The 15431-nt window shown below is 40.7% G+C and overlaps 1 protein-coding gene across 5 annotated transcripts in view; it reads right to left on the bottom strand.

Moving 5' to 3' along the window:
- The window catches only part of CNTLN (centlein), a 294736-nt gene that overhangs the window by 145173 nt on the left and 134132 nt on the right, over positions 1-15431 (bottom strand). For all 5 annotated transcript variants that reach the window (XM_084628742.1, XM_084628743.1, XM_084628746.1 and 2 more), the window contains one exon: positions 8916-9089. In XM_084628742.1, coding sequence (XP_084484868.1) covers positions 8916-9089 — 174 coding nt within the window. The remainder of the gene's footprint in view (positions 1-8915; positions 9090-15431) is intronic.

The raw sequence follows: 15431 nt of genomic DNA, 5'->3' as shown, positions 1-15431 counted from the left end.
ATGAGGTAATCATTTTTAAACTCCATCACTATGAAATAGTCAGAATACAGGAACACCATTAGTGTTCGAGGTCAGTTTTTTAGCTCTCTTCATTAAAATTTGACATGTACTTTTATTAATCATTATTATTAAATTATTAATTATTAAAATTATTTAAACCACATGTAATCATATAACAACTTTGGACAAATAGTGGGGGGATGAGTCATTACAATTTTTATTTTTTATAATAACTAAATGATATATAACAAGAAGAGTTTGGATAACATTCTCAGTTACCATACAACAGATCAGAATACTCTTTATTAATTCTTATGTATGTAAATGTCAGTGTTTTATCGGTCATATCAGTAATTTTATCTCAGCAAACAATATATAAACAAAAGCATTTGTAATACTGTCAAAATAGATAAAAAAACACTTTTCTGTGACCATGGAAAAGGGGAAACCACAGATACTGGCAATACACTACCCCATAAGCTTATCTTCCCAAATCCTGTTATACAAATTAAGAGAGGTTTCAGAGTAACAGCCATGTTAGTCTGTATTCGCAAAAAGAAAAGGAGTACTTGTGGCACCTTAGAGACTAACCAATTTATTTGAGCATGAGCTTTTCGTACGAAAGCTCATGCTCAAATAAATTGGTTAGTCTCTAAGGTGCCACAAGTACTCCTTTTCTTTTTACAAATTAAGAGACTCTTTTCATTTTCCTTTGGCCATTGTCTTGCAGTGGTAAGTTTAAAAAAAACACATGTTGTAGTTTGTGATTTTTCCTATAAATATCCATACAATTTTAAAGAAAATAAAAACATCAGATTCTACATATTTATGGTTAATTTAAGTATTTTAAAGTTCCTTGCATTTGAAAGATGCCTAAATAAAAGAAATCAAAAAGAGGAGAGCAGAACATGTGAAAAATTACAACTTTATTTGCTTCTTATGGCAGAAAGAATTCCACTATTATTGTATTAATCTATATAAAGTATTTAGATTCAACATATTGAAATTCCTAATCTGAAATTGTCATAACTCAGGGACAAGATCCCATACACTCCATGTGTTTTCAGAAGTTCTTATGCAAGCTGGAAAACAAACTGGAGATATAAGGAAGCTCATTGCATTAATGTTTAAAATACTTTTACAATGTGGTATATATTTAGTATGGTTACATGTTACCTAGGAGGAGGATAGATTTCTATGAAAAAGCAAGATCATTGGTCAATATTTTTTTTATATGAAATTTTGGTCAATATTTTCAAAAGTGACTAATTATTTTGTCTGCCTCACTCAATAAAGTGCTCAGTCTGAGACGCATTAAAGGGTCGAACATTTAAGATTTTGCAAAATCAGGCTCCTTTAAGGTTTCTGAAGTTGGGCACTCAAAAACTGAAAACACTCACTTTTGAAAATCTTGGCCTTTGTGTTTATAGTCAATATACTAATCAAATTTCACACATACCAAACGCAAATCCATGTCTACCATAGTATCTAGTTACTACATACCTATATTTAGTGGTCTTACTAAGAACTTAAAATGTTATAAGTGTTACAGGACACCTTATTTTTCATGAGCAGCGAGTTAACTTCTTTCTTAAACTTCATATGTGTACAGAAGGCTGAGAAAAATCTGATTGTCCAGAAGCTTGGGACTAGAAGTCAAAGGGGAAGGTTACTTACGTTATAGACGTGTGGTTCTTATGGGTATTTATTGTGGGGGGGGGGCATGAGCTTTGTGTGCCCAGGTCTGCAAATTCTTCAATAGCAGTGTCCATTGGTCCACGTACCTGAGTCTCCTCATGTTCCCAACCGAGGGCTTGTGGAGCTTCATGGACTGACCGTCCCTCCAGTTCCTACTCTACTGTGAATCCAAAGAGGACCCGAGCAGAAGGGAAGGAGAGCGGGTTGTGAATACCCATATGGACCATACATCTCCAAGAACTCCAGTTGCTATAAGCTTCCACTCTTCGAGTGCTAGCTCCTCTCTGTATTCACTGTGGGTAATGCCCAAGATGTGCTCATTGAGGAGGAGGGTGCAAGGAGGTGTGTTGCACCATAGACTGAAGGATTGCTGAACCTAAAGAAGCATCTCCAACTGAAGATTGAATAAGAGCATCACGTCTGGTAAAGGTGTGAATGCAGCCCAAAGTTGGAGATCTACAGATCTCTGAGATGGGAGCTCCTTGCAGGGAAGCCACTGAGGCCACATGGGCTCTAGTTGATTGGGCCCTGACAGTCTGAGGAGGAGCGGTTTTGTTTAAGATGGTAAAAAAGAGGCTGCAGATAGAAATCCACTTAGAGTATCTTTTGAAAAAGACAGCTTCTCTCTTCAATTTCAGTGATAGTGGCAAATAATCTTGGAGCCTTCAAAAAGCGTCTTGTTCTGTGTAAGTAGAAGCAATATATCAGGAACTTCCTGTTCTGCTGGGTTTCAGAAAGGTATCTTGATGGGATATCTCACTGACGGAAGATGTAGTGCCCTTCTGACAGGTGGAACTCCCACTTGTGATCCCTGGGCAAATGTCTGCTGAGGCTGTCCGCCAGGGAATACATTGAGAATCCTCTTGTGAGGGGATCCCTGAAAAGGGACAGGGAGAGTGTTGTGTGGGGGAGGGGAGGGAGAGACAGGAACTCTCAAGTGTGGTCAGTCAATACGATGTCCAAGACCCATTTGTCCAGAGTTATACGGTGCCACATTGGGAGAAAACAAGCCACCAAAGGGAATGGAGGTAACAGGTGGTATGAAGGCTAGTTGATGGCTCTCAGGCATCCTGTCAAAATGTTATTTTGGCAAGTGGCTGGGACTGAAGAGAGGAGTAGGATAGTGCTGTGTGCCTGTCATGCTGGACCCTCTATTGTTTTCTGGGGGATGGGTAGGTCTTTTGGTGGAAAGAGAGAGGCTGTGGGTGGTATCTAGAAGGACGAGGCCTGAAACGTTTTCTGTGGGAGTATGGATCTCTAAGGAGAAGACGGTAGTACAAGAGTAGTTGATGGGTGTGTGTGTGTGTGAAATGACATCTATTTTTTCACTAAAAAGATTGTTACCCTCAAAGGGAAGGTCCTCTACTGTTGCCTGAACCTCCTTGGGGAACCACAATGCCTGCAACCATGAGGCCTGTCTCATGGCTCTGAGGTAGCCATGGAGTGTGACAGTCTGACCGAGTGACACTTGGAGGGAAAATATTGCTACGTCATATTTAGTGCAAAGGCATCCACATGATTTTGGAAGCCCTGTCAGGGCTGAAAACCACTTTGCTGGGTTGCCATAGGGATCGCTGGTTCCAAGTAATTTTCTTCTTATAAGTAAGAGTCATCAGACTCTAGCGGTGGAGCCACAAGACCTGACTCCAATTGACCAGGGACAGGAACTGGAGAATAATGCACCGGTGGTGTCAGGCCTTGCACCTCACAGCTGGAGCTTGGGAGCAGTGAATGTTGAGTTGACAGTGTCATGAAATCTCTCAGCAGGATCGGATTTGAGAGGACCGTATAAATTGCCAGATCCTCAACAAAAATGTATCAAAGTCTTGCTGGAGGAGAGCTGGCTGATGTGTTAGGTATGGCCAGCATCACCTTGGGACCAGATTGGTACCGCCAGTGCATAAGGAGAATGGTCTCTTCTGCCTCTGTGTAGTGCTGGAACTGGTCCTGCCCTTTCAGTGTGCAGTTTTGCAGCACTGGTAGGAATGTTATTACCAACACCTGCCTTTTTCTCCGAGTTCTGGATACACCCATTTGGGGACATGGAGTCTCAGGCAGTGCTGGATGAAATAGGGAGGGAGACCTCTTTTTAGAGGATTTGTGGGGTGATTTATCCCTCTTCTTGCAAGAATGTTTACCCTTGCCTTCACTGTGTCTTCATTTCAGTCTTTGGGCTCGTAGGAGGACACTGAACTGGCTGATCCTGAAGCCAGAGAGATGCTACCAAGAGGTTCAGGTTGGGTAGAAGGGGATCAGGAAGGCCCAGGGTCTGAATAGGCCTCACTGAGAACTCCATAAGGTGTCTCCGAAGTCTGAACTCTTGAAGGTCCCTGGTACACAGTGGAAAAGCATGACAGAGGTCACATCTCAAGGCGATGTGGGAATATAGGCAGCTCTTATACGGATCACTCATCAGGAATACCAAGAGGCAAGTGAGCCAGAGTTTGAAGCCTGGAACCTTGGGCATAACAGATGCCCCAAAAAGTGAAGGAGTGGAACAGGGGGAAAGCCCTCTCATCCCCAAACTAACTAAACTAAACAGTACAAAAACTAACTACTAAAACCTAAAACAACGTACAGGATTAAAGATAAAGCAGGAACACTGGCAGTGAAGAGACACAGAAGGGTCCTGCGCTTGATCACAATTAGCAGAAAGAAATGAGACATGGTCGTTCTGTGCCACCCCTTATGCCCTCAGTTGGAAGCATGAGGAAATGCAGGTACCGACCAACGGACACTTCTGTTGAAGAATTTCCAGTCCAGGGTGCATGGAGCACACATGTTCCCACAGTGAATACCATAGGGACCAGCACTCAAAAAAGAATATCATGTTTCCTGTCCACAGACAAGGAGAACAAGGGAGGCTGGAGGTGGCCTGACCGATATCAGGCACAGCAGCACTGAGCTACCAGTCAGGAGGAAGGGTGGAAAGAAGGTGAGACAGGACCAGAGAAGACCATACTCCCTTGATGGCTAGATGGCAGAGGAGTCATGAAACTTTTTTCTGTTGCAACATAGGGTCACAGTATAGAAAAGGTAGAGAACTATCCCCGTTGATGACAGTGACACAAATAACGCCTAATGAGAAGTAGTGGAACTAGTAAGAACCAACTACTGAACATACTTCAGTTTGAATAAATTGTTGTCTGTTAAGTAATCTGATCAGAGATCTGTGGAGAGAACAGACTGGGTCTCGGCTTTTCAGCTGCAGTCAGGTAATTCAAAGGCAGTCTTTGCCAGAAAACTGAAGTTTAATTTTCTAGCCAAGTTAAAGTAGGCTGTGTAGTAAAAGGTGCTGCAATGTGATTGCCTGGGGCTGCTGCAAAACTCAATTTGATTTCAAGGGGAGATGGCTTCTGTAATACCTTGCCTCACAACTGCAAACTTAGTTGCTTCTGCTGCCAGGTTTAGGCACTTTAATTTGCAAATCAATCCTCAAATTACACAGTATTTTAAACACATTTACATCAAAACTATATATATATACACAGATTTGGTTGCTTTAAACATTTAAAAAAACCCTATTTGGAACAAAAAAAAAATTAGTCTGTTTTTTTTGTGGGGTAGAGGGGAAGATAGATCAGCCTGAATGAAGAGAGATCAATGCTGAAAGCTTTCATGGAAGTAGTCTTAAAGAACAACCACAGAAAAATATGCTAAGTAATGTGAGAAACAGACATAATTTCACTTTCCACTATTAATGGAAAGATAAATATCTATGGGTTTTATGACAGAAAGATGAAAGATTTTGTGTAACTTGTATGGGAAGTTTTTTTATATGGATAGTCTTCTAACTGGGTGAGCAACTTTAAGAACTGATTCTCTATACATGAGACCTCTCTGCAAATCACATGAAATACATGTAGCACAAAGTGCCACTTTTTCCACAAGAATCTTGTACGACGAGTTTACTCCATAAATCGTAACATGGGAAAAACCAAAACTTTACCAGGTTTTTTAATAATGAATGGAACTATTAAAGATCTTAAAGTTAAGCACATACTTTGCTGGATCAAGGTGTTTTGGTGAATTGGGCCTAAATCTCATTAGATGAAGGTAACTTGGCCTTCTGGCTGATGCCTTGGGCAACTGTGAGCTAATTCTGATATATCCATCAGAATGGGTTGCCACTAAGGTCAGAGCACTAAAGATATAATTTGATGTCACCTATTGGGAACATTGCAAAAACTGAGTCAGGGGCTCATGTAGGCCAAGTTAGGGGTGTTTGTAAAGAGAGCAAGGAAGGTATATTTGTGGGAATATTGTATTTCATGGTGAATTTTATAACCATTGTGACTGAATTCTCACTTACTTTTCAAGAAGAGGAATGAGGATTTCTTATTGCTTACTGCTTTGTAAAAGCTAGCAAGGGGCTGTACTGGAAAGTATAGCAATGAAAGACAATCTTGGTCTGCATGTCCAAATCCATATCACAGGGATGACAAGACAAATGACAGAGAATATGCAAATTTAACAAGGCTTTTAACCATTACATCCCTTGTCTTTCAGAAAACATAGCTTTTTGCTGAAATACTGTTCTCACTGTCCTATAGTGCTGAAAGATGTATTATGTGAATGTCTACAGTTGACATCATCAAAACAAGCTCATACATACATTCAGACACACCAAAGTCTCACACACTAAAAACAAAAATTAGAAGCTCTGCAGAACAGTCCAAAAGAGAAGAACAAGAAGAATGCAGAGAAATTATTTTGTTCAATGACTTGATTTTAATATACCTGAAAGAGACAACATCCCCAAAATTGGGACAATCATATTTTGGACAAACAAATTTAAAATTTTAGCTTCCTGTGAACAAGTGATCTGAAAATAAGTATTTTCCAAGCATAATGTATAGTATGGAATACTGAGGAAGAGCTGACCACTGAAGGTCCTGTAACTTAGGGTATGTCTACACTACGAAATTAGGTCGAATTTATAGAAGTCGTTTTTTTAGAAATTGGTTTTATATATTCGAGTGTGTGTGTCCCCACAGAAAATGCTCTAAGTGCATTAAGTGCATTAACTCGGCGGAGTGCTTCCACAGTACCGAGGCTAGAGTCGACTTCCGAAGCGTTGCACTGTGGGTAGCTATCCCACAGTTCCCGCAGTCTCCGCTGCCCATTGGAATTCTGGGTTGAGATCCCAATGCCTGATGGGGCTAAAACATTGTCGCGGGTGGTTCTGGGTACATATCGTCAGGCCCCCGTTCCCTCCCTCCCTCCGTGAAAGCAAGGGCAGAAATCGTTTCGCGCCTTTTTTCCTGAGTTACCTGTGCAGACGCCATACCACGGCAAGCATGGAGCCCGCTCAGCTCACTGTCACCGTATGTCTCCTGGGTGCTGGCAGATGCGGTACTGCATTGCTACACAGCAGCATCAACCCCTTGCCTTGTGGCAGCAGATGGTGCAATAGGACTGGTAGCCGTCATTGTCATATCCAAGGTGCTCCTGGTCGCCTGTGTGAGGTCGATCAGGAGCGCCTGGGCAGACATGGGTGCAGGGACTAAATTTGGAGTGACCTGATCAGGTCATTCTCTTTAGTCCTGCAGTCAGTCCTATTGAACCATCTTATGGTGAGCAGGCAGGTGATACGGATTGCTAGCAGTCCTATTGCATCATCTTCTGCCAGGCAGGCAAGAGATGAGGATGGCTAGCAGTCCTATTGTACCATCTTCTGCCGAGCAGCCATGAGATGTGGATGGCATGCAGTCCTTCTGCACTGTCTGCTGCCAGCCAAAGATGTAAAAGATAGATGGAGTATATCAAAACAAGAAATAGACCAGATTTGTTTTGTACTCATTTGCAAACCTCCCCGCCCTACGCCCGCGTCTAGGGAACTCATTCCTCTAGGTCACACTGCAGTCACTCACAGAGAAGGTGCAGCCGAGGTAAATCTAGCCATGTATCAATCAGAGGCCAGACTAACCTCCTTGTTCCAATAAGAACAATAACTTAGGTGCACCATTTCTTATTGGAACCCTCCGTGAAGTCCTGCCTGAAATACTCCTTGATGTAAAGCCACCCCCTTTGTTGATTTTAACTCCCTGTAAGCCAACCCTGTAAGCCGTGTCATCAGTCGCCCCTCCCTGCGTCAGAGCAATGGCAAACAATCGTGCATCTGAGTTGAGAGTGCTGTCCAGAGCAGTCACAATGGAGCACTCTGGGATAGCTCCCGGAGGCCAATACCGTCAAATTGTGTCCACAGTACCCCATATTCGACCCGGCAAGGCCGATTTAAGCGCTAATCCACTTGTCAGGGGTGGAGTAAGGAAATCGATTTTAAGAGCCCTTTAAGTCGAAATAAAGGGCTTCATCGCGTGGACGGGTGCAGGTTTACATCGATTTAACGCTGCTAAATTCGACCTAAAGTCCTAGTGTAGACCAGGGCATAGAATACTAGCTACTTGGTAGTCTTCATAAGGGAACATCTTTGAGAAAGCAGAATGCCACCCCACTTTATTACTGACTGAATTGTAAGCTAGAAACAGGGGGGTTTCTGTGAGTTCCCATGTGACATAAATGCCTTTCACCCCGTGTGCTCTATAAAACCTCAAGAACAAAATCTTAGAAAAGGAAGTTGCTGACTAGTTTACATTAATACCATAAATGAATATTCAACCATTAGAATTATTTTAATATCTATTTTATTAATAAGTAATAATGACTTTAAATAGAAGAAGGAACATAATTATAAATAAAACAACAAATGATCTGGAAAGATGCAATCTAGTACTTTACAAAATAAAAGCTATCTGGACTATAAACTGAAGGAGTTCTAGTTTTAGTACTTTGTATAAAATAAAACCACTTCATATTTAAAAATTCAGAGGCATCATTTTGCTTTATTTACAAACTCTTACAAAATAAAAATTCTTATTACTTATATTTCCATAGAAAGGAAAGAAGGGTATCCTAGCAAACAGAATGAAATACTTAATATTCATTTTAAGAAACTTGCAAAGAATTTGGCCATTAAATAATTTAATTATATTAAGAATCCTTTATTCTGTGTTAATAAGGTAAAAATTTCTACTCCCTGAAGTTATTTTAGCAAGTCTTTGGCAGATAATACAAACACCCTTCAAACAAGCTTCCAGAATTATAAGCAGCATGGACAGTTATTAAAACAGTTGTTATCTGAACCCCTGAGCAAAAATGTTTGGCTTTGCCAGCCTCATTTTGACATAACAATACAAGACAATAAACTAACCTACCTTGTGCTTTCTTTCAGACTTTACGTTTTTGCTTTCAAGGATGTCTGTGCTGCAAAAGCTATGCTCTGCTAGATTAAGATTTGCTGTTTTCAATTTTTCTTGCAAAAACTGTATTTCAAATTTCTGTGATGCTATAAGACACTCTAGCTCATTTAAAGAAGGTTGTTGAAATTCCTAGAAAATAATAGCACATGTTTAATTAGTAACATTAAAAACCACAGAATTGTAATAAGAAAATTTAGACAAAGCTACCTTCAGAAACAAGATCATCTACATCATGAATCTGTGCAAGCTGTAAAAGCTTCCCACCTTGGGAATCCAAGGTGTAGTGATCTATCAAAAACAACTCCTTAAGATCTAAGCAAATGTATTTTCACAACATCACACTTTTTTAAAATCAGGAGAAAACATTAAACAATTCGTTTATAATGATTTACAATGTCTGTCTCCATACAAACATTAAAGCAAGTTGGTGAAAAACAACTCCTGCAGTCATTTTAACTCCTACATGAAAAAAGTCAGGATTTCTTGACAAAAAGCTTTAACTCCAAAATTCATTAGTGCTAAAAATTAAGATCCCAAGCCTCTTGGTATCAATAATTACAAAACTAGAAGATGAACAGCAGTGGCAATGTTACTCTCAGTAATACTTTTGTAATTATTTTAGAGTGACCAAAAGCGTAGCAGATGCCTCGCAAAAATACGTAAAGACACAGCCCCGACCTGTGGAGCTCGTAATGTAAATTCAGGCGATACAAATAATGAGGGTCAAATTTAACAAAAAAGATGGAAGAGAAGAAATACAAAAGAGAAGAGGAAGAGAAGGTTAATGACACTGGATCAAACTGTTACTCAGTAATTCATGTACACATTTTCATGGTGCCACTGGATTATATTTTTCAAAATTTTTAATTTATTAACTCATTTTATAAAGATTCCTTGGCATAATATAATAAGGCCAAATTCTTCTCACCCTGGGCCTGATTCAAAATCCATTGAAATCACTAGAAAGATTTGCATGGACTTCAGATCAGGCTTCTGACGTACAAAAGTACCATCATTTACTTTAAGGGGACTACTCATTTCCATAAGGAAAGGAAGTTGCTAGAATACCTATTAACACTTATTATTTCTTCATCCAAATATACACATCAGATGATCTGGCCAAAAAAAATCCAAAAAACCAAAACTGTGCTGCAAGAAACCATTTCTTTAAGTTTGCTGGACAGTTTCCACATTCAAGCATATCGTCAGACACATAGCAAAGTCTGAGCAAAAGGGCTTTGCTCACAAGTGAATACACTAAAGATGCAGCAGAATTAAAGAATAGGATAGTGGACATAGACACATGATTCCTTCCGTTGCAACTTTTTGCCCATAAGCACTATGAATTCATAGTTCCTGCAAGTAAACATAAAACCAGAAATATCAAGCACTAATTTTGTTAACATAATAAATAAGGTCACTCCTCAGCCAGACACAGAGAGAAGAGTGGGAGACTCTTCAGCGTGAGGGAACAAAAATGGTCAACACTCTTATTGGCACAGTTCGTTTAACAATCTCTATTGCATTCTATAAGCTATTTGAGACTGTATGTGGTTGCAGATAGATGAACACTTCCTCTCCCCCATTTCTGATCCCTAGGGACACTAAAAGGCAAGCCTACAACGACTGGGAGATCATAAACAAAAAAATGAAAAAGCGAGGAGAAAGTGACAGGACTGGTATTTGGTTTGCCAATCACAGAAAGGAGGATTTCTATGAAGGTAGGATTCTTCACTTTACAATTAGACAGAGCTTCTACACTACACACAGGTGAAAATAACCCAGAAGAGAAGAGTAAAGCCAAGGAATAAAGGGTCTTTGCTGTTTTTCATTTAAGTAATATACTTTAGGATGTTAGATTTTATGGAATTTTCAATCAAGTTTGCGTATATAAAATTATCAAAAAAGGTTCAATACAAAATAACGTCCTCTTTTTCATTCTAATAAACATGCACTCACACCCATGCCCATAGATATTAGATTGAATAAAAGTTGTTTGCTGTTAAATTTTGCACTACATGTAAATGATACATCCAATAGATATAAAACAGTTCCTTGCCAGCTTGCGAAAAGGGAGTGGACTCTCCAAACTCAAGGTACGTCTACACTTACCAGCCGTGTGCAGAGTACAGAAACTGCACACCCAGCTAGCACAGTTCTAAATAGCAGTGTAGATGGTAGGACACGGCTTAGGCGAGTAAGTGCCCTATATGACTAAAGCCCCAGGGCAAAGAATCTATGCAGCTTTCTACATGTCCAAGTAGTGCTTACCACATCTGCAGTGTAGTGCCCTCTGCCTCCCCACTGCTGGAGCATTTCTATGCTGCAGTGAAAGTCATGATGGGGCTTAAGCAGTCAGACCTAGTGGTCAGAGCAGAAGTCAAAATCAGGAACCTGAGCCAAGAATCAGAGTTGTGAGTCAGGCAAAGTGTCAGAGCTGGAGTCAGGAGAAAGGATCAGGAACCAGGCAGGAACACATCAGAAAGCAAAGCTCATGAGTCAAGTGAGAATGCAAGGTCCAAAGAAGCAGCCAGTCAATAATTCATCCAGTTGCACAGACAAATCCCTGTGCTTCCTTCTAGCTTCAATAGCACAGCCAGACCAATCAGAGGGGTCAGGCGCTCTGCCAGTCAGGACTCTCATGGGCAGTGCCTCTGGTGGGGCTCGGGTTCCATTAGCAACTCAACCCAGTCATTAATTAGAAGCTGATGGATGGCAGCTGGAACATGACGGGTGCTTGAGTTCACATGGAACTGGGATCAAGATCCATGGATCCTCACAGGGAAAGGCTCCAGCAGCTCCCCCTGGCAGAGCCTTTTCTTGCCACAGTGAAAGGCTCCAGCAGTGGGGAGCTGCCAGAATCTTTTACTGCATATGTAGCTACACATACTGCAGTGGCAAGTGTGGACACAGACTGCCTTTCACCGCACTGTGCAGCTACACATGTACTCTACACACAACGGTGTAAGTGTACACATAGGCTCAGTTATGACTATTTTAATTCAGGGCTATATTTTATTATTTCCATGAAATATAACTTTTTCAAAAAACCCTCCAAGACATTTATACTGAACGTGAACCAGTAGGATTACAGTATCCAAATAAACTTAAGTCCTCCTGTACGGTATAATTATTGGCTGGTTACTGTATTTCTGCTGTCAAATTTCCCCAGTCACCAATGAGATATGCATAAGTGTTATGAAATGAAAATAAACTTAAGAACCAGAAAATGGTTCCCTACCCTGAAGTCAATGGCAAAACTCTCGCTGACTTCAGTGAGCCCAGGATTTCACTCAACAAATTTTTCTTCTGTTTATCTCTCTTTTTCTCTAACTGTAAGAGTTGTGCAAAAATGAACATGCAGGGGTACTCATTGGAAATAATTCTACTAAATGCATATTTTCTTGTTATCTCCTTTGTACACACACACACAAATATACATATTTCTCTGGGTTTTTATTTTATCAGAAACTTTTGAAGGGTCTGTGTTCTTAAAGTTATGCAGTAGATTACCATTACCTATGTAGAATTTACTGTATATTTCATAGGTATGAAGTCTTCAGAACCTACTGTATATTTTATAGGTATTGCTCTTTCTGTGGTTTCAGGAACTCTGAGAACTCACACCTTATTCTGAAGATATTTATTTTCAAGACTGAGATTCTCTCTAATGAATGTAGTGGTTTTTTTAAGACATTGTGTGTTACCTTCCAGTATTTTAACCTTTTCTTTACCACCTGATATACACTTTTCTATGTTTACCAGTCTGGTAACAGTTTTTTACTTGAGTTCAAAAGGACTTCTGAATTTCATGAGTTTTTAGATTTAAAATTAGACATTTTCCAAGCTATACAAATTTAATCAAAGCTATCTCAAAGTTCAGCTGTATTCAGATTTGGGGATATGGCTCAGGTGCATATCCATTTCACATTGCATTAATGTAATTTTGTGTACTAAATTTCCTTGGCTAGGAGAAAAAAAAATAGTGAAAAACTAATTCTGAAGTGAAGGGGTTTACTTTTGTGCTAGCCAGGCTTTTCTTCTAACAGAAAATAACCGACTAAAGAAATACTATTCCAGGATTTGTAGATCTTGAAAGACAGAGTGAAATTGTCAGACCCATAGTGAGGAGTGGTCACTGCCCTTTTTCAGCACTAGCAAACCTCTTTAGTTGTTAAGCTTTTCATCTGCACTCTTGTTTGGGTGCTGCAATACAAATGAAAAATAATAATGGAAATGTTAAAATTAAACTGACAGAAATTGCAGATTATTCACTGCATCCTGACATTAAAAAATGGACATGACCTTAAGTAGGAGTGGTGCTGCAGTTCAGGACTTAGGAAAGTAATCAAGTCTCAAATCCTGCACCCACACAGTCCAATCCAGAATGTGTACTAAGGAGATCTGCAAAGACTGCAAAGAAAAAAAGCCTTACGACATACTAAGGAGCAGCAGTGGAGCTCCTCTACAACTGCTAATGCAGAATCCCTGCTGTAGTAAACCTATTTCCCACTAGCTGGAATTCTAAGTCTCCACAAGGATGAGAGAGAATTGTCAGTAGCTCCATAAAATTTCAATTCCTTCAAGTTTGTCCCCAAATCCTAAGGTTGCATTCAAAGTCCCTGTACAGTTATACTCCTACACAGTTGCACACACACACAGATTGAGTACACATTAAAAGCAGGCTCTCAGAACTGCCAAAGGTCAAGCATCTCACCTTGGGCATTTAGCAATCCTGTCACACCTCCCCACAGCACTACTGGAATGTAATGTACCCATCAGGGCAGCAGGGATTTTCTTGTAGTTTTTCCACCAGTCACCAGGGACCACAACGATGGAAAAATAGGAGGCAGCCAAGCTGACTCTCCCACTTCTCCTCTTGCTGGATGGATCCAAGTGAGCATGGAGTAGCTGGGATCAAAAAGGTGACCGCTGTGTATCCCAGAGGCAAGTGACATAAGGTGTCAAAGACTGGCAGAGACTAGGAGTAAGACAGGGACAGAAAGCATGGTCAGAGAGTGAGAGCAGGACATGTGCCCGGGGGGAGGCGAGGGGGGGGCTGGCAGACAATATGGGGACAAGGGCTGAAAGATGGATGCAGAGAAGGACAGAGGCTAAAGTGGGTTGGGGCAAAGATGCGGATATTGATCCAGGATTTTCAAACCCCACCTGCAGGTTGACTTGCCCCAAATCCCCATCTCCCCCTTGCCCAGATACTGTCCCTTTCACTTCAGTCTGCCCTAGCTCCCACTTCTCCTCTTCCCCCTCATTTTCTCAAGCCCACCTCACTGTTACCTTGGCTCCCCAAGCTGCCCCTAGCTCTTCCAGCCCTCACCCACTCCTGAGAGATTTAGGAAGATAGGGTGGTACCTGCTCATACTGTGTGGAGCATGGGTGGGAGAACATCCTGAGGAGGAAATAGTGATTCGCTCTGAGCAGCAATAAATGTTAGGTACACAATGTACCACAAAGCCCACATTCAGTAAATCTGTAAGTTAATTTTGCTGTCAGTCACCAACGATGAGATCTTTTGTTTACTAAAGATCAATTAAAATCATATGCTCTTGTACTGCAATACGACCATAATTCATTTATGTTATGTTCACATACTAACATGAGCTGTAGCTCACGAAAGCTCATGCTCAAATAAATTGGTTAGTCTCTAAGGTGCCACAAGTACTCCTTTTCTTTTTGCGAATACAGACTAACACGGCTGTTACTCTGAAACCTGTATAAATTGTAATTCATTGCAAAAGGCTGTTTAAATTTTAAAGAAATAAAGTGAAGAAAGTTCTTATTTATACAAACCAGATTTTACCTCATTTCTCACATGCATGTCAAATTCAGACTCTCTCTGTCAATACAGCTGAATACAACTGAAGCTCAGAGCAGAGATCTATTTATTATATCCAGTGTACTGTATAACTACAAAAGAATTAGGGACATGTTGTAGCTGGCCCTGTATAGGTGCACTAAATGGGATGGGAAGAGTACAAGGAACCTTCCCACCGCATCATGCCCACACTAGGACCATCCACAACCTGGCTAGGAAGAGAATCCACTGCCGCTCCTATTACTTCCCAAATAGGGTTTACAGTCCTGCCCATTCCCCCATTCTGCACCAGCCTTCAGAGCTGACCAGGCATAGCAGGAAGGAGGGAGAGCATATTCTGGACCTCTTTAAAGGGTGGCAGAGCTATCTACCTCAGTTATGTATGCTGCTACTGGGAGCTCTCCTACCTCCCCAATGCAAGGCTGTGGTTTCGAGCCACGATCTAATTCTTAATGTGGAGAGCCAGAAGGATACAGTGAATAATGGACTGAATAAGCAGTCAGTCAGAAAACGACATAACCTCCAACCATTAGGCAATCCAATATGGTAGTTTATTTACCAGTTTTTATAAAGTTTCTTACCACAGAAACTATGGCCTGAATTACAAGGGTTTAAAAAAAAAAAAAGATATTCACAAA

Source organism: Lepidochelys olivacea, assembly GCF_965140295.1.
Source record: "Lepidochelys olivacea isolate rLepOli2 genome assembly, chromosome: 5".
Lineage (NCBI taxonomy): Eukaryota > Metazoa > Chordata > Testudines > Cheloniidae > Lepidochelys > Lepidochelys olivacea.
This window is presented reverse-complemented; position numbering and strand designations above follow the sequence as displayed.